The sequence below is a fragment of the Myxocyprinus asiaticus genome, chromosome 36, assembly GCF_019703515.2.
Source record: "Myxocyprinus asiaticus isolate MX2 ecotype Aquarium Trade chromosome 36, UBuf_Myxa_2, whole genome shotgun sequence".
Lineage (NCBI taxonomy): Eukaryota > Metazoa > Chordata > Actinopteri > Cypriniformes > Catostomidae > Myxocyprinus > Myxocyprinus asiaticus.
The window spans coordinates 28,293,965-28,312,392 of NC_059379.1; the positions used below are offsets into that span (position 1 = coordinate 28,293,965).

The following is an 18,428-nucleotide window of genomic DNA, read 5'->3' on the forward strand; positions in this document are numbered from 1 at the left end:
AACCCCGTCAGCTTCTAACGTGAACCGCTCTAAGAGCACTGACAACAGCGTATTCGCACGTGTACCCAGAACATCATGTCACCACTCAAGAGTTTTTGTGGAGCTTTCCTACCGGGGCAGGGGTCCCCCCGACATCCGGGGTCCCACGCAATTGCGTGGTGGTTAAAACCGCTACTGTGTGCAGGCCGTGATACAGTGAAAAGAAATGTATATTTTATAAACTGAACCCTCCAACCAAAACCCCAAACCTAAACCTAATCATCAGTGGAGTAAACATTTTATGTTAGAGTGAAAAATGCAACATCCGATTCACACTCGACACTTTTTAAGCACACGATTACTTCCTGTTTTCAACATGGGATCCTAACCCAGGTCTCCCACACTGCTGACACAACACGCTTCCAGTCTCACCACAAGGGAAGGTAAACATGATTGAGCTGATGCTAAATTGTCTGATGAGAGATGCCGCTTGTCAGTGAGTCGGCATAATGTGGCCGATCCTTTGGTACAGGAACTCTCGGAAACAACATGTAGACTTCCCGTGTGATCATGTTGATCAGAAAGACACTTTTGGAGCTTCTCAGTGGTTTTCAGTGTCATAAAAGTGTTAAGTTAAAAGTAGTTGAAACTTAGAAAATCATGTCTCGAGATGTATTATGTTGTACTTGTTAACATTAGTAAATGCACTATGAACTAACATGAACTAACAATGAACAATTGTGTTTTTTATCTAACATCTACAAAGATTAATTAATACTGTGTAAAATAAAGTTAATTGTTTGTTGATGATACCTAATGCATTAACTAATATTAACAAATGCAACCTTATTGTAAAGTGTTACCAAAGAAATAAAGAAACAACAATAATGAAGTACAACACAGATGAATGTTTGTTCTCTTGAAGTAACACACACATACAAACTTGTTTTTATATCATTGTGGGGACTCTCCATAGACTCCCATGGATTTTATGGATTTTATACAGATCTAACGATAATTTCTATCCCCTAACCCTAAACCTACCCCAAAACAAGAAGTTACATGTACTTCAAACTTGAATTGCTCCGATGGTAGGAAATTATGTACTTTTATTATGGAATTTACATACGAGTCAGGGGACATGAGTAGTTGCATAATTTTTTTAACGCGTTATTTTTCTAATTATAATTAACTAAAATAACATGTTAAATAGACAAGCTAGTTGTGTAATGAAAAGCCATTTTTCTATGTTTTGGTTTGAAACTAGAATTCAATTTAATGAGCATGTCCAGAAAAATGTCAAAGACAAATTAAAACAAATTATCTTCCAGCTGAATGCCCTTATGCTGTAACACGAACTACGTAAATGACTAGACAAACTCAGGGGGAGAGAAATTATTCATATTAAGCTGTGCAGGTGACTCAGGTTTAAAATGAAAATGCATTATCCTCCAGGGACACATAGTTCATGTTTAATGTGCCTGGTCCATCCACAGATTAATATTTCCAGTCATTGCATTCATCTTCTAAATTCACATTTTATCACAATGTTTACAGGCAGCAAAAGTGGAGCTCTCCCGCACTTTTTTATTTCATAGGGCTGAAGGATCTATGGTTCTAATTTGAATGTTTAAAGGCAACCTGTGTGTGTATGTGTGTGTGTGTGTGTGTGTGTGTGTACAAGTTTATGCAACACTGTGGGGACCAAATGTACCCCCAAGGACAGTAAACCCTGAGATCACCTACATTGTAGGCCCAGCCAGCGGTCCCCATGAGGGATATATAATGGCTCATTAAACATACTAAACTATGTTTTTTTGAAAATGTAAAAATGCAAAAAGGTTTCTGTGAGGTTAAGGGGTAGGTTTAGGGTTAGGGGATAGAAATTATCGTTAGATCTGTATAAAATCCATAAAATCCATGGGAGTCTATGGAGAGTCCCCACAATGATATAAAAACAAGTTTGTATGTGTGTGTTACTTCAAGAGAACAAACATTCATCTGTGTTGTACTTCATTACTGTTGTTTCTTTATTTCTTTGGTAACACTTTACAATAAGGTTCCATTTGTTAATATTAGTTAATGCATTAGGTATCATCAACAAACAATTAACTTTATTTTTTACAGTATTAATTAATCTTTGTAGATGTTAGATAAAAAACACAGTTGTTCATTGTTAGTTCATGTTAGTTCACAGTGCATTTACTAATGTTAACAAGTAAAACTTTTGATTTAAAAAATGCATTAGTATATGTTGAAATTAACAATAACTAAAGTTAATAAATACTTAATAAGTATTGTTCATTGTTAGTTCATGTTAACTATTGTGGTTAACTAATGTTACCAAATGGAACCTTATTGTAAAGTGTTACCATTTCTTTCATATTATTTCCTTATTCATACATACAGTATACCATATTATATACACATTTTAACTTTTTTTATTATTTACTGTTTAATCTTATGCTGTGTGATACAGGGGCGGATTTAGTGATTTGGGGGCCCAAGGGAAAGTACAGGGATGGGGCCATTTACGTCAAGGTGCTATAAGAGAAATATTATATATATATATATATATATATATATATATATATATATATATATATATATATATATATATAATGGAATGGTAAGGAGAAAATATTCCTTCGTCCTGAAAGATATCACTGAAATACTCTCTACTGAAAGTGTCCTGAGATTCCTCATCTGTTTATGTGACAGTACTAGACTGTGCAAACAGCAAACAAAAATGTGTCTGTGGTTGTCTCATTCTCCCTGGTTGTGACAAATTTCTAAAAAGGAGTGAATAATAATGTCTGACACAATCTGGCTACTATGAACTACAATAATTTATATAACACTATAATACCTTTTTTCTTTCTCACTCTCCCTTTTTCTTAATGCACTTTTTCTCCATTAACTAGACCTTGAATTGACTATATCCAAATTATTTTACTAAAAGTTGACTTTGCATTTTTCCAAAAGGCTTTGATCAACTTTTAAATTTGAAAACATAAAAAAGTTAGCTAGATTTTTGCTGCTAAATAAGGCGAAAATGAGTCAACAGTCTGAGAAAAATGTTTTCTTATTTATGAATGTCAACGCCCAGATCATCATCAAAACTGTGTATTGGTGACTATAGTGAGTGCTGTGCTTGTGGAAGCAGCGATGAGTGGCAGTGCAGGCTGTGCAGCTTTTCTGTTTGGAAAGACAGTGTTACCTTAGGAAGTCTTGATTCCATTTTTTTTTTCTTCTTCACAAATTAAATTCAGACTGAACTAGCAACAATGTAGCTTAGCTTGTAACTTGCAACAGAGTATACGGTGAAATCACACGAAACTGTCAGAGTGGTTTGGCTCACTTTCACCTTTTTATGAACTTGTGGAGATGCATAAAACCTTGGAATATTCCATTACAGCCTGATCTGAGGGGGTTGCTTGCACTGATGGTGCTGAAAATAACAGCGATATCAATCATATCGGAGTTGTAACAGTGATATTTAAAATTTCAGCACACGCTATTTAGAATAAATGATAATAAAAAAGCATATTATTTGTATTTTTGGGGGGCCCTTGGCTTCTGGGGCTCTAGGCGGATGCCTACCTTTGCCTAGTGCTAAGTCCGCCCCTGGTGTGATATATTGCCTTCCCAAGTTAGAAATGATGAAGAGTTGTTTCCATTTCAAGGTCTTTAGCATCATGGATGTTGTGAAGGAATGATTTTCCATTGTCTTTGCTATGTATAATAACACTTGTTGAGTTTGTGCTGATCAGACGAAGTTAGACTGAGCATTGAGAAATGTCGCAACAAAGATTATTCAGTAAATTCAGCTCATTTTTACCAACACTTCATCTCCTGCATCCTGCCTCCTGCCTCCTGCTATATTCCCATGCTTACTCTGCCTACTCTTCGGCTGGTAGAAGAGTTCACATAATAAGCTGTTGATGTTGACTGGTTTTGAATATCAGACAGAACTCTGATATTTGGATATCTTCTGACATAGAGAAAGATCTAGTAAAGAAACTGGATCTAACAGGGTCAAGAAATCTGTGTAGTTAAGGCAATAAAATGAGTCATTTTATTTAGTTAAACCTGAAACTAAGCACACACTCATTTAAACACATCCTTGCACCTGCAGTTGTTTTAAATAGATCTCAAGTAGAACGAGCACACAAGTGCGTTTCGTAGGCTACCTACAGAAACCACCGAAAATGGTGGCCCATTGGCCACCCCACTCGCAATTGCAATATTGGTCATTTTTTGTCTTGTGCACAATTTAGTTTTTTAGAATTGGAACCGTCTCTGTAAAGCCACAACACACAGGAGACTCAGTTTTTGCAACCTCCTATCCAACGATACAAAAATGCTGCCTAAAAATGTCTGTGCCACCACAGACTGATCGCTGGCCCCTGCCCGGCCACCCCTGTGATAAACTCCTGGCTCTGCCCCTGAAAATAGGCAACAGGAAAGAGTAGAGCCAACTGGGTGACCATGACACTGCAGTCAGTGCAGTTGTGTCACTGGAGTTCACAGTCTTTGGAGCAGTGAATCTGAACCGAAAAGACAGATGGTGGCTTGAGGCAGGAAGAGCAAACTCAGTATTCCACACCTGTTGACTCAAACCAACACTAATGTCCTCGTTTTGAATACATGATGAATTCATGAATGTCTTTTGTTTCATTGTTTGTCAGCCAAAGAGAAATAATGGACATGCAGTTTACGTGTAATGTGTCATCAAGTTTATATTACATGGTACAATGGGATTTTATTTGATGTTAAAGGTATTTGTTGTTAATGCTCTCAAAAAAGCATCTTGCTGTCTCAAAGGTATTTGCCTAAGTTGACAAATTTTGCCCTATAAATGTTGTCCCTATGTAATGGGAGCAAGCTGGTACGTGATAGCTGTGAGGTATGAGTAAACCTCACTCCCCTGGCCTCAAAAGGCACACTAGCGACTAAAGCTAGATGCTGTAGCCTTCAGCCTCCTCGTTATTGCACCCGCCTCCCGTGCCGGCTGACGCCGGTGCAAATCCTGCTCTGAGCAGATCAAGCAGGACTGGTTACAGTGGTGCCGTGACCAGGATGGGAGTGAGGTTTAGGGGGGTGAGTGTAATGGGAGCAAGCTGATACGTGATACCAGTGCGGTATGTGTAAATCTCACTCCCCTGGCCTTAAGAGGCGCACTAGCAACTGACACTAGGAGCTGTAGCCTTTAGTCTCCTCGATAGTGTGCCCACCTCCCATGCCGACTGATGCCGGTTCGAATCCCACTCGGTGCGGGTCAAGCAGGACCGGTTACACCTACAGTATATTTACACAATAATACTGTATCACCCTGGGGGCTTTTTACGCCCTTGTCACTTTTTTTTTTTATTATTTCTTTTCACACAAATGATGTTGCTCCATCAATATTTAATTAAAATATATATATATATTTTTTCAATCTTGATATATTTTGTGACCAGGAAAAAAGCTAATTTTTCAATTTTTCAATTTTGTAACAATAAAGACATTATAATGACAGAAATACATTATTGACAAAAATTTAATAGCGTTATCGTTATAAAATAATAAAAACTTTTAATGTATCTGTTAAACCTGAACACATATAGTAATAAAGATATTCGCAGGGTTGGGGAGTTACGGAATACATGTAACAGGATTACGTATTTAAAATACAAAATATAAATAACTGTATTCCACTACAGTTACAATTTAAATCATTGGTAAGTAGAATACAGTTACATTCAAAAAGTATTTTGATTACTGAAGAGATTACTTTGCATTTTATTGTCATTTGTTTAATTTAATATTTAGTCCTTTCAGATGGAAAACATTTATACATAAAAATGATGCGATCTAAAGTGCATTTGAACAGCGGTGAAACACTTTCTTATGATGTGTTACATTCATACGAGCAGACAGAGAAGTAAGTCTGAAGTAAGTTTGGAGCAGAAGAAATAGAAATAAACCTTGTGTAAATTGTCAGGTTTACGCTAAGCTAAAATGCTATTTCTAGCCATTTTACATGCACGTTACCAGGGCGATCATATTTTTTTTATCTAAACAATTCACGTTGGATCATAATTTCTTTTTTCCAGTAAGACCTTTGATATTAGAGCAAAAATCATATTCTTGATAATAATTTTTTATTTTTTTTTCCTGTAAAAATATCTAAAAATCCTTAAAACGAGATCAATTTGATTCATCTTGTTTTAGAAACAACACTGCATAAGATATTTAGGTTTTTCAGAGAATGTATTTTTAACATGTGTATTTTGTCTTACTGTACTGGCAGAGTTTTTATAGTCAAAACAAGTGAAAAAATCTACCAGTGCTGAAGAGGTAATCCAAAGTATTTAGAATATGTTACTGACCTTGAGTAATCTAACGGAATATATTACAAATTACATTTTACAGCATGTATTCTGTAATCTGTAGTGGAATACATTTCAAAAGTAACCCTCCCAACCCTGGATATTCATATTACATTCAGAAAGGTTGTACGAACTCTGAGCTGTATTTATTTATCATTTGCCTCTGTTTCACTGGCAGTAATTGCACAAATCAAATTAAACTTTATTCACACATTAGCCTTTATTTGTTTGGTAAATTAATGCAATGCATTTCATTTTTGTCAATAACAACACTTAAAAGGTTGGCTGATACTTGATCACATGTTCCTCCACAACTGTCAATAATTACAGATCATAAACATGATGCGTAATCCATATACAAGGCAAAAGATAAATAGCTGTCCATCCAAGATCATAACAAAGGTCAAACTTTCTTTTTTTTTTCTTTTTTTATTACCCAAGATAGACAACAGAGGGAGACATTTAGCACCACAAAATAACATAAATTTACAATTGGGAGGGATTTTTCCTTTTTTTTTTTTTTTTTTTTTTTTTTTTAAAGGGAAAGAAGAAAAAAAGAAAGATAAGAAGAAGAGGAAAGGGAAAAAGCTTGTTTTTTTGTCCTGCATCTTCTGATGTCAAGCATAGTCAGAGGTTTCTTATGTATTACGTTTACAGCAGTTAGTCACTTAATTTGAAGGGGAAATTTGACTTTGAATCTGAGTGCAACAGACTGTCAGATGATGATTTCTCAACAACATGTTGCCATACTGCAGGGATTCCATCTTTCTCGAACACATTGAGAAAATAATCATTACCAGCCTACTTCCAAACCTAAATTTTAACATGCAATTAATATGGCTTTTTCACTTACAAAACAACTAAAAAAAATCACAATATAACAAGTAGATAATTTTCATCAAGCATGCTGCTTATTTTGTATTTTGGTTGAAGTTTTAGAATGTTGAACATGCATTATATTCCCTATTCAATGAAAGAAGCATTTAAAAACAGGCCTGTGGCTTTGTGAAGTTTAATTAAAACAATCAGTTTGTCCGCAAATGACCTCTCAACAATAGAGTTTGAAGAATCATTTAATTAGACTTGTGGATTATTCTGCTTGGGTGCTTCATAATAAATTGGATCTTTAAAATAAATAACTCGATACACACGGCAAAAACTGAGCTGTGGCAGCTTAGCAACCAGGGTAATGACAGGCACTCAATGGCATGTCAGAGCAGCCTGCCATTAAAGTTGCAATGAGTTATGCTACATGCTGAAAATGACCCCGGAGACCCCAATACACAATACATAGCCTTCATTATTTGCAACTATTGTATAAGGTGAGAGATTATTCATTCTTCAAGGTAAGCTTGGGGTATGTTGAGGAATGACAGAAATCATTTAAATCTCTGATGCATACAGAAGTAAAATTGTAATGCTATATTGTACCATATATCAGACTAGGAACTTGACATGAGATACTGATATGCTGCTGAACAGTTGAAGGCACATTGAATTGAACTCAGTCAAAGAAAATCTACTTGTTTAAAAGATGATCAAATTGAACACTGAGATAACTACTTTGAAATAAATAATTCTTCTCCAGGTTTCAAAATATGTTTGTCTTGATCCTAGAAAAATCTGTTTACACAACACTTCTAGGCATGAACTCATTCACCTATAGCATCACTTGCAGTATAACAGACCATTGACTTTTAGACTATCACCAGGTGCTATTATGTGGCCCACTAATTTTGGCACCTTGCAGGCCATTACAAGTTGGACATATACAAACAATAAACAAGTTCGGTTTGAATAATTGTTTTAGCCCTTCACAAATCTTGAAATGCTCTAAACCCCTTAAAAGTTTTAAGCGAAAAATGATTAAATAGCCTATGTTTCATTAAGTGCATTTACATGCACAGCAATCAAAACCCCCTCAAAAATCAGCTTTTCAAGAAAACCGACAACATTTACATGAGATTTGAAATAATTGGGTTATTCTCTGCTTTTGATGTCAAGCCGTAAATAGGCATGAGCACAACACTTGCACACTTTGGATTAGCAGGTAGGAAAACCGGCAAAGGTGTTTACATGCAACGCGAAATCAGGGTAATGGGCAAAACTCTAACTGCTTATGACCTTACCCAGATAAAGGAAAGCCATTTAAGGCATTTGTCAGCTTATTAAGCATAATTAGTATAAAATCGTGCATGTAAATACGCTCATGACAAGTCTCATGTAAATGCTGTTTCCATGCTTTGTCGGATTTATTGAATAACCTAGTTATCAGCATATTGGTGTGCTTGTAAACATGCAATTTTCATTCTGCATCATGGCACCTCCAATATTTACATATTATGTAGCTCTGTGAGCGACAAATCTTGTTACAGGGGTTTTAAATTAGTTTTTATTTACAAGCAAATAATAGTAGATGAGTTGATTGTACATTCAGGTTGGAGGGTTTGTTGTTAAAGCTCTATGAATGAATGCACACACACAAACCAAACAGTTTCTACATATCTCTTTCTTTGTCTTTTCAAACAATTATTTACAGTAAGGCACTTAGAACATAATTTTATGAATCTTAATTATTTTGCATTTCCTCCAAGTAATGAAAATGCAAAGCAGCTGTTACGATACCATTCTTCATCCTTTGCCACCACAGAAAAGTCCTAGTTCTGTGTAACATAGATGGTTCCATTATGACAGAGATCATAAATCACAAAGATGGATAAAAGCTGTGTGTCTTTTGTTTAATAATGAGGTATATTTAACATTTTGACAAGAACTGCAGTTCAAATTCTGATAATGTATTTGATTTAATACTTTTCTCTGAATAATTTAGTTGAAGCTAAATGAACTGTATGCCCTCGTGAGTTCTCTTTCATCATTGTCTGTATCATTGCCCCCTTGACCGTCATTTCTACTGTATTACTCAGGTGGGTGAGCAAGGTTGTTTGTTTAACAGCAAAAAAAAAAAAAAAGAAAAGAGGGCAAACACCCCCCCCCCCTATTGGCTATTTAGCATAGCCAATGTCCATAAGGTGTCTTAATACATCTAAAAACTTTAAAGGGAACTTTCTCTGGTCTAGGTCATTGAATAATTACAATGTCTTTCTTCCCTACCCCACCCCCTCTCTCTGCATTGAACAGAATGTAAATTTCCTCTCCCAAAATAAAACTCCACTGGGAACCAGAGGCAAAAATGTATGAGGGAAAATAAATGTAAACAAAAATAACAGATGGCAACCATCAGATTTAGTAAGATATTATAAGCATAAACATAATTCACAAAATTACAACAAATAACTAGGCCATACAACTTTAAACCTGTTTTTTTTCTTCCAGATGTTGGGTACCTTTTTATATTCTGGTGATGAGGTTTGCATAACTACATCTTGTCATGCATTACTTACTCATCTACCATTCTGCATTCATCGTCACTGAAAAAGTCTTGAACAATAGTAAGCCTTTCCTAACTGTACTTGTGGTTCCTTGTAGTGTTTATCTAATGAGAGCAATGATCTTGAATTAGCAATGGACTTTTCTTTTAACTTTAAAGACAATTTTTGGCACTGAAGTGAACAAAACACACAACAACACAACAGCTTTAGCATTTTTTCAGACAGTGACCAAGTAAAACGACTACAGATATTTACAGTAAATCACATTCTTAGCATTTTCTCATCACTACAATTCAGGAGCTCAGTCAGGCTGAGCTGTCAAAAAGGATCTTGTTGTGTTACCTGGTAAGTGATACCAAATGACAGACCATGTTAGGACACCCATTACGTCCTAAAAATATGCTTTGAAAAGAGGTTGCTGTCCAAACTAATGGTATACATATGTTAGATATGTAAATATATTAGATACGTAAAGTTTCATTGTGATCTTAAATGCTAAATCACTCCATAGTTTTTACAATTTAGAATTTGAGAGCTTTTCATTGCAGAGTCTAAAAATATCACTGGACAAAGGCCAAATTTCACTTTTAGCATTGCTGCAGGACATCTCATCTCAGCAGTGACAAAAGTGATTTTCAGGCCAAGGTCTCTCAAGGCAACAAACCATCCTCAGATACTGGTCTGCAAGTCTCCGTTGAGGAGTGCGGCGTTATGTGTTTCCGTCATAACGTCGTTGACCATTCGAGTCCTGTCCTGTCGACTGTCACTGCGCTCAATCTCATCCAAGCCTCCGACTCTTTTTAGACACAGGACATTTTGGAAACTCTTCTTAAAGTTGTCTGACAGGAAGGCATAGAGGATGGGGTTGGCACAGCTGTTTGCGTAACCCAGCACCACCACAAAGTCAAAAGTGCTCTTCAGCACAGATGTGGATGGCACAGTTCCAGTCACAGAGGTCACATTGAATACATAGAAAGGTAACCAGCAGAGCACAAAAACCACCACCACAATAGACACCATGCGTGTGACTTTCCGCTCTGAGCGCTTCCTTTTGGTTGAACACACCCGCATGCCTGAGGACTTCACCTTAATGACGATGAGCAAGTAGCACAAGGAGATAACTATCAGTGGCAGGAAAAAGCCCAAGAAAAAGGTGTAGAAGATGAAAGCAGTGTAGTATGTGTTCTGGGGCTCTGGCCACAACATGGTACATGTCCGTGCCTCATTCCTTTTGGTGTTCACACCACTGAAGATCATGATTGGTAGGTTGACCAGCAGAGACACACCCCACATGGCCAAACTTATCGCCTTGGCCACACACGGTTTTCGCCATTTAGTGGATTTTATTGGATGCACCACGGCCAGGTAGCGATCAATGCTCATGACTGTTAGAAAGAAGATGCTGGTGAACTGGTTCATTGAGTCCACAGTTAGGACAACGCGGCAAATAGCGGCTCCAAAGGGCCAGTGGAGCAGCGCTAGCTGAATGGCAATGAATGGCAAGCTCAGCATGCACAGTACATCTGCTACAGCCAAGTTCAAAATATAGATGTTGGTAACAGTCTTCATCTTGGCATAGCGCAGGATAACATAGATGACCAGGGCATTACCACAGAGCCCCACCGCACATACCACAAAGTACACAAATGTGATGACTACAGAACTGGTTTGGTCAAAGCCAGGGTGAGTGCCATTGTGGGGGTAAATCTCCAGGCCAAAGTCAGACTCGTTCCCCGGGAAGAAACTATCATTGAAAAGGGACTCAGGGAGGGACAGATTGGAAATGGGGATAAACGTCCATGTCTCCATTTTGGCTGTGTTTATACAGAGGTCTTACAAAGATAGAGTCCACAGTTTAACATGAAACCTGTGTGTATTTTTGGGAAGAAAGAAAATACGAGTTAACAACCAAGCTCATCTTCTTCTGCTTTTCACACCTACCTACTGGATGTATTTCCTATTCTGTATAACACACTTGTTGGTTTTAAAAAGCATTTCTGAAATCATCCAAAGCCATAGAGAAATCTGACATATGGCAATATGTTGTAAAACACATGTGTATATGAAATATATCTTCATGTATGGTTTTCACTTAAATAAAAAAGTCACATACTTGTACTTATATGGTTTGTTTTCGTATGTATGTAACATATACTGTATTTTCCCCAAATACTAGTGGAATGTGTACCAAATGAATATATATATATATATATATATATATATGGCCATGTATCAGATTTCTGTATCTGATGTCACATTAGCATCATGTACTTGAAAATTACAAGTATATATCAAATGTATATAAAATTAAGTAAAGTTATATCCAATTTTACTACTTCGTTGCCATGACAACATAAAGCTGTAAACCCTCAACCACCTAAACCCTCAACCACGACGATTTAGGTAACTTTACAGCTCAAATAATACAATAGTTTCAACAGAAGAATGAATGTAAGTGCTTTTATAAAACTATATGCTTCACTCTCCTCCCTTCAAACCCTGAAAATATTGGACCCATTCGCTCTCATTGTAAGTGCCTCGCAGCAACCATGATTTTTTTCCTCTTTTTATTTATTTATTTATTTTTTTTTTAATAATTTATTTATTTATTTTTTTTTGTGTTAATCAACATTATGCCACAAATGCTGTCAAATGAGCTTAACTTGTATTGAACCCGGAACATTCATTTAATTCAAAAGTAATTGTTTTGTTAACAGGAATATATCATATAATGCTATATGTTTCACTTGTTCTGCATTTTTAAGGTCACATGCTGGATTGTCAATATTGCTTGGTTTATTCTGCAACTTTGGACAAACAAGGACTTTACCTTGTCTGTCTGAATTATACAGCCCATTGACTTTTGCCTTAGCAAATATTGGTTTAATCGATCTTTATTAAACAAATATTGGACATTTTTATTCAGTGCAACAGAAGATTGATATTTTGCTAGGGCTCACACATGAATGCTCAAATGAGTCAATTAATATCCAAGTGGAGTACTGCAGTCTTGTTAAGGCATTAGATTAGGCTACATCATTCAAATCGTGTCGGTCTCCATCCTACGCAATATTAATGGAAAACCTAGAGAGAACATCTCTACAGAAACCCTGCAGGGTTCAATCAAAACTTTCAAAGAGCCTCGATGGATTGGTCCCGTTATATCCATTTAAAGGCATTAAATAGTCTTATTACAACGGAAATGGGACGTCTGTATTTCAGTAGAAGCAGAAATAATTATTTCTTGTCCATTCACACTCATATTATTAGCCAATCACTGGAAGAGTTAGAGTGATATCATTGGTTAACAATTTTCACAAAATAATCAAATAAACAACTAAATTAGACATTCCTCCTTTTTACATTCGTTATTATAAAATTTATTTTATCCATTTGAAAATACCCACCTTCTGGTCCAACGAATTTGCCGAAACAGTCGTTTATATATATATATATGATTATGATATATATATATGATATATATATATATATAAACGACTGTTTCGGCAAATTCGTTGGACCAGAAGGTGGGTATTTTCAAATGGATAAAATAAATTTTATATTATATATATATTATTATTATTATTATTATTAATGTTTTAAATAATTTCAATTTTATTTTAGAATATGAAAAGAAGAAGTCATATCGCAAACAGTACACTACCAACTGGCTACTTGACAAGAATGTAGTCATTTAGTGATTGTACTAATGTATAATTTTGCCTTATCACATTCATGATTTACCTGTATTTATGGAACATCTTTGGAAATCCATTCCTACAATAATAGTTTAACATGTTTCCATTGGTCACCGTAATATTAGCGTAGACCTGCACGAGCAAGTGCGAAATCCAACTCAGAATAAACGACACTCCGACTTCACACCTGCTCATAAAACCGCGTGTGTCCGTTTGTGCGTCAGGACCGGCAGATCCCCTCAAATAATAAATGTCCGATAATTTCACTGTTATTCCTGCAGCACATAAACTAAGACACCTGTTAGGATATCAATGGCAACCGTAAACGTGATGCAACTTAAAACTGGAGAAACGAAAATAACGGAACGTCGAATGCTGTAGTCGAATTCCTTTGGGGTTTTTTCAGTCACAGAGGGTCAGTGAGACCCTTGCACGCTGAGAGCAAAGAGCGCGTGTTGCCGTGTTCTGCTTGAGCGCGAGAGTGAGTGCAGCTTCCCGCTCTGCGTGCAGATGGAGCTACTGATCCGCCGACGCGCGCTTCCCGCCCTCACTGGTCAGACGCTTCTTGATATAGGCTGCGTCACGAAGGAGATACATTAATCTAAACGACGTGAAAGGCTATATTCAGATGTTTTTGCTGTGTGGTCTTGATAAGGATAAGGGAATATGGCAGAGGTTTAAAATAGCTATTTAAATCAATCCCAAAAAACATGTTCAATATTAGATAAGATTAAAATAAACCTGTGTGGGAATCATTTTAAAGAATTTTAAGGGTCATATCATGAGGAATTACATTTTCCACAATCTTTTGGGATAAAATAGCTTAATCAAAACAGACTGCAACCTTCAAACTCAAAACTTCCTCCCAAGTCCAGAAACACCACTCATTGGAAACAAGCTGCAAAAACAACTCATTCTGATCATCCTGACATCCGCAGATGAATACAAGGTGTTCTAATGTACCTGAAAAAAAGGTATTTGTTAGTAATTCCCATTCATCTCATTGGCAGTTGCTTGCTTGGTGCATTCAGCCCTGGCATATGCAACTTGGATGCTGATATCTTTGCTACATGGGCACTCAGGTCTGGATCCACTAGAAAATGATGTCCTGAAAACTTTGATTAGCCAATGGCCCCACAGGTGCACAGTCCAAAGCCCTTCAATAGTGACTCTCCTGGAGATGCTTAAACTGTACTGTATGTGCAGTAGACAGGGAAATCTATTTTATGTTGTTTGCCCTCCAAACAATAAGTCAGTGAAACATATACCCTACAATAATGACATGTTTGTGATTTATATGTTGCTCGCAAAATTATTTATTATGTCAGAATTGGGTTGTCACGCTACCATCATTATATCTTATGATACTATACCAGCTTAAGTATCACAATACCAAGTAGTATAATGATACTACTCATTTTGTTTCTTAAGAAATAATAATTAAATCAGGGCAGTGAGTATTCTGTTATAGCCTAGTGTTAATTCTTTACAGTGTATACAAAGACAATGTAACAATTTCAAATCAACCAAATAAAAGTCATGAAGAAAAATAGCATGAAAAGCTTACATTTATTGTAAAGTGATCAGCAATTGTTTTCATAATATTCTTTTTATAATTATTATTGAATAATATATGACACTAACCTTGTTGATGCATGGAGCTAAAGCCTGAAGTCTGATGATGTTCTATTTTCAATTTGTGAGTGGTAAATAAAACTCTGGGTTTCCAAGACCATGTCATGTGATTATAGCCATGTATAGCATTAGCTATTAGCATTAATGTCATGAATGCAGTAGGGTAAACATGACAAATTACATATTATCTACTGCATATATCTTAGTTTCAATCATAATAGAGTGATTAAAACAGCTTCTTTTACTGATCCTATGTAGATTTCATTCATAGAATGAGGCAGAAAGCAGATTATTTATAGAATATCCAATATGACAGCTGGGTGAATAGAACTCACACCATATGTGAACTTGGCAACTGTAGTTTGAAAGATCTTCAGAAATTGGTCTGTGCTTACCAAAATTCTAACTACTGTTCCCACTGGCCAGAGCAGAAAGTGTTTTTGAATATAAAGGCACGGGTGAGCTCCAGTTTCTGGGTGAAATGTCCACAGAGGGGTGACAAAAGCAAGTTGCTTTTAATTTTCAATGATGTAAACCAGTGAAGCAGAATGCATGTTTTATTAACTCTACCCCCAAACCCAACCTATATCTAACCATCAGTGGAGTAATAGGGTATCTTAAAAAGAAAATGGAACCACCAAATGGTGCTCGTCATTGATTGTGAATGTGATTACTTCTTGGGTTCACATGGTACATGAACCCAGGTCTATGACACTGTTGAACCAATGTGCATTCAGTTGACCACAGGAGAAGGTAAACATACTTGAACAGTCACTGATGAAAAATGTCTGATTGGATATGGTGCTTGTCAGTAACTTGGCAGAACAGGGTCGATGTCAGTGTAAAGTTTTTATCCTTTTGATCTTTCATTCAAAAAATTTACAAGAATCTAACCTTTAATTGAAGTAGAACAATTGAAAGAGGATTTCATTATTAAATAAATATTTTTCTCCAAAACACGTTGGTCATATTTACTGTCATCCCTAGAAATTCTTATGAGTAAAATATATCTGAAGTATATTCACCTTCATATTTTGCATTTTTAGTGCACCTGGGTGACTATGAACATGAAATTGTTCAGCCATGACTTCCTGTTTCACAGGGGTATAAATATGAGGTAACACACAGGCCAAATTCCCTTAATCATCAATCACAGTGGGTTATACTAAAGAATATAGTTCTGATGTGCGGCAAAAGGTTGTTGAGCTTCACAAAATGAGAAGTGACTGTAAGAAAATAGCCAAAGCATTGAAAATGCCCATTTCCACCATCAGCACAATAATGAACAAGTTCTAATCAACTGGAGATCTTAAGAATTGGCCTGGAAAAGGACGTGTGTCTATATTGTCTCCATGCACAGTGAGGAGGATGGTTCAAGTGGCCACAAAATCAAGGTTCTGTCATGGCCATCCCAGTCCCCTGACCTGAACACCATAGAACATTTGTGGGGTGAATTGAAGAGGAGAGTCCACCAACATGGACCCCTGAATTTAAAGGATCTCTAGAGATTCTGTATGGAGGAATGGTCTCAGATCCCTTGCCAGGTGTTCTCCAACCTCATTAGGCATTATAAGGGAAGACTCAGAGCTGTTATCTTGGCAAAGGGAGGCTGTAAAAAGTATTGAATAAAAGGGTGCCAATAATTATTGGCAATACATTTTGGGGAAAAATATTTATGTAATAATGAGGTATTTCCCCTTTTCAATTGTTTTACTTAAATTAAAGGTTAGATTTTTGTAAAACATTTTTAATGAAAGATCAAAAGGATAAACAATGCAGATTTTTTTTCACAGCCTTCTTTGCTGATATTTACCATGGGTGCCATTATTTTTGGCCACTACTGTAGATTTAAGTGTTTGACTCTTTGAATCAAATGAATGTTTTAGGGGAGAAAATGATATTAACTACCACATATACAACCTTACTTGCGGTACTATCGTATTTACGCATAAATTGAAAACATATCTTGAAACTTGAAAAAACATGTCTCAAGATCCCTGGATTCGGAATTGAGCTCCGTTCAGCTGTGTTTGAATGCAAGAATGAGTTTGCATCTTGTGCTTTCACTAGTGTCAAGCAAGCCTGAGGGTGGTTTGTTCTCGGAGTTTTGCTTACTGCCCAATGCTGAAAACAGGTGATACTTCAAGCTTGAATTTCCTGATGGTAGGAATATTCCATATTATGGTACAAGGACATGGTTAATTGCATTATTTTTTTAAACATGATATTATTTACCAAATTAATCACACTGAATTAACATGGTAACTTTACAGCCCTTAAATATACACTAGATAAAGTTTCCTGACAGAAGGAATTTTTTTTTTTCAGCTCGATTATTGTTTTCATGGAAATGCAGGCCCTAAAACCTTCAGTTGGTTATGGTATTTTGGGTTTTACCATGACTGAGAACTTGAATCCTAAAGAAAAGAAAGAACAAGTCAACACACCAGTGGGCCTTCACCTCTAACAGCATTTAGTCAACAAAGAGACTCTGAAACTGAAAATATATAGTATAGTGTTAAAGGTCAATGGCTGATAAGCCACGAAAAGCCTTGATGGAAGGTAAACTGTTTCAGAGACAATAAACAGACACAAACTGAAAAAGGGGGGACATTTCATGAAAATCTTTAATGATTTAACAAAAATATACTGTATATGGAAAAAGATCCCTCATGATGAATCGTTATGAAAGAGTTCAAATTTGTGTGAATATTTCTCCTATTTCACAACTTATTAATATGCTGAATCATTATGCCAGGTAAGAGGAGAGGCATAGTCTCAAATTGAGCTCTTTTTATTGATAATCCCCAAAAAACACAACTCTTCCTGTGCCTAAAAAAAGAAAAATCTCTAGTCCTACTTTTTATTTATTTATTTATTTTTATTTTTATATTTATTGCTAGTCCTACTTGAATAAAATGTAAAAGAGAAGTTTGCCATTTTGATGTATTTAATTTCTAAGTGAAGCCATGTAGAAACATCTTAAGTTACTAGCTTTAAAAAGGGCAGTTCCCTATCTGTCACTCACTCGACGTTGTGTCAATGTAGTGACACTAGGGGTCACTCTTGGGAGCCCCTAACACCTCTGATCTTTGAAAAAAGGCCAATGGGAATTGGCGAGTGGAATTTGCATGCCACTCCCCTGGACATACGGGTATAAAAGGAGCTGGCTCGCAACCACTCATTCAGATTTTCTCTTCGGAGCCGAACGGTTGTGCTCAGTGGGCTGAATTCCTCCACTGCCTGTACTCACCTCAGTCTGCTGGATTTTATGGCGCATTTCAGCGGCTTCTCCCCCTCTGCACCCATGGAGTGCAGAGAACGACCCTGGGCGCTTCGGCAAACTAAAA

The 18,428-nt window shown here is 36.4% G+C and overlaps 1 protein-coding gene across 1 annotated transcript; it reads right to left on the bottom strand.

Annotated features, from left to right (window-relative positions):
* Positions 1–6,557: 6,557 nt before the first annotated feature.
* Positions 6,558–13,906, bottom strand: LOC127426632 (somatostatin receptor type 2-like). Its single transcript, XM_051673562.1, has 2 exons — positions 13,490–13,906; positions 6,558–11,612 (listed from the first exon to the last, which is right to left on the bottom strand). Exon 2 carries the CDS (start codon positions 11,552–11,554, stop codon positions 10,415–10,417), a length of 1,140 nt encoding a protein of 379 aa, XP_051529522.1. The 5' UTR covers positions 11,555–11,612; positions 13,490–13,906; the 3' UTR covers positions 6,558–10,414.
* Between the last annotated feature and the right edge of the window lie 4,522 nt (positions 13,907–18,428).

Coding starts and splice junctions, on each gene's coding strand:
- LOC127426632 (XM_051673562.1), bottom strand. CDS start 11,554: ATGGAGACATGGACGTTTATCCCCATTTCCAATCTGTCCCTCCCTGAG.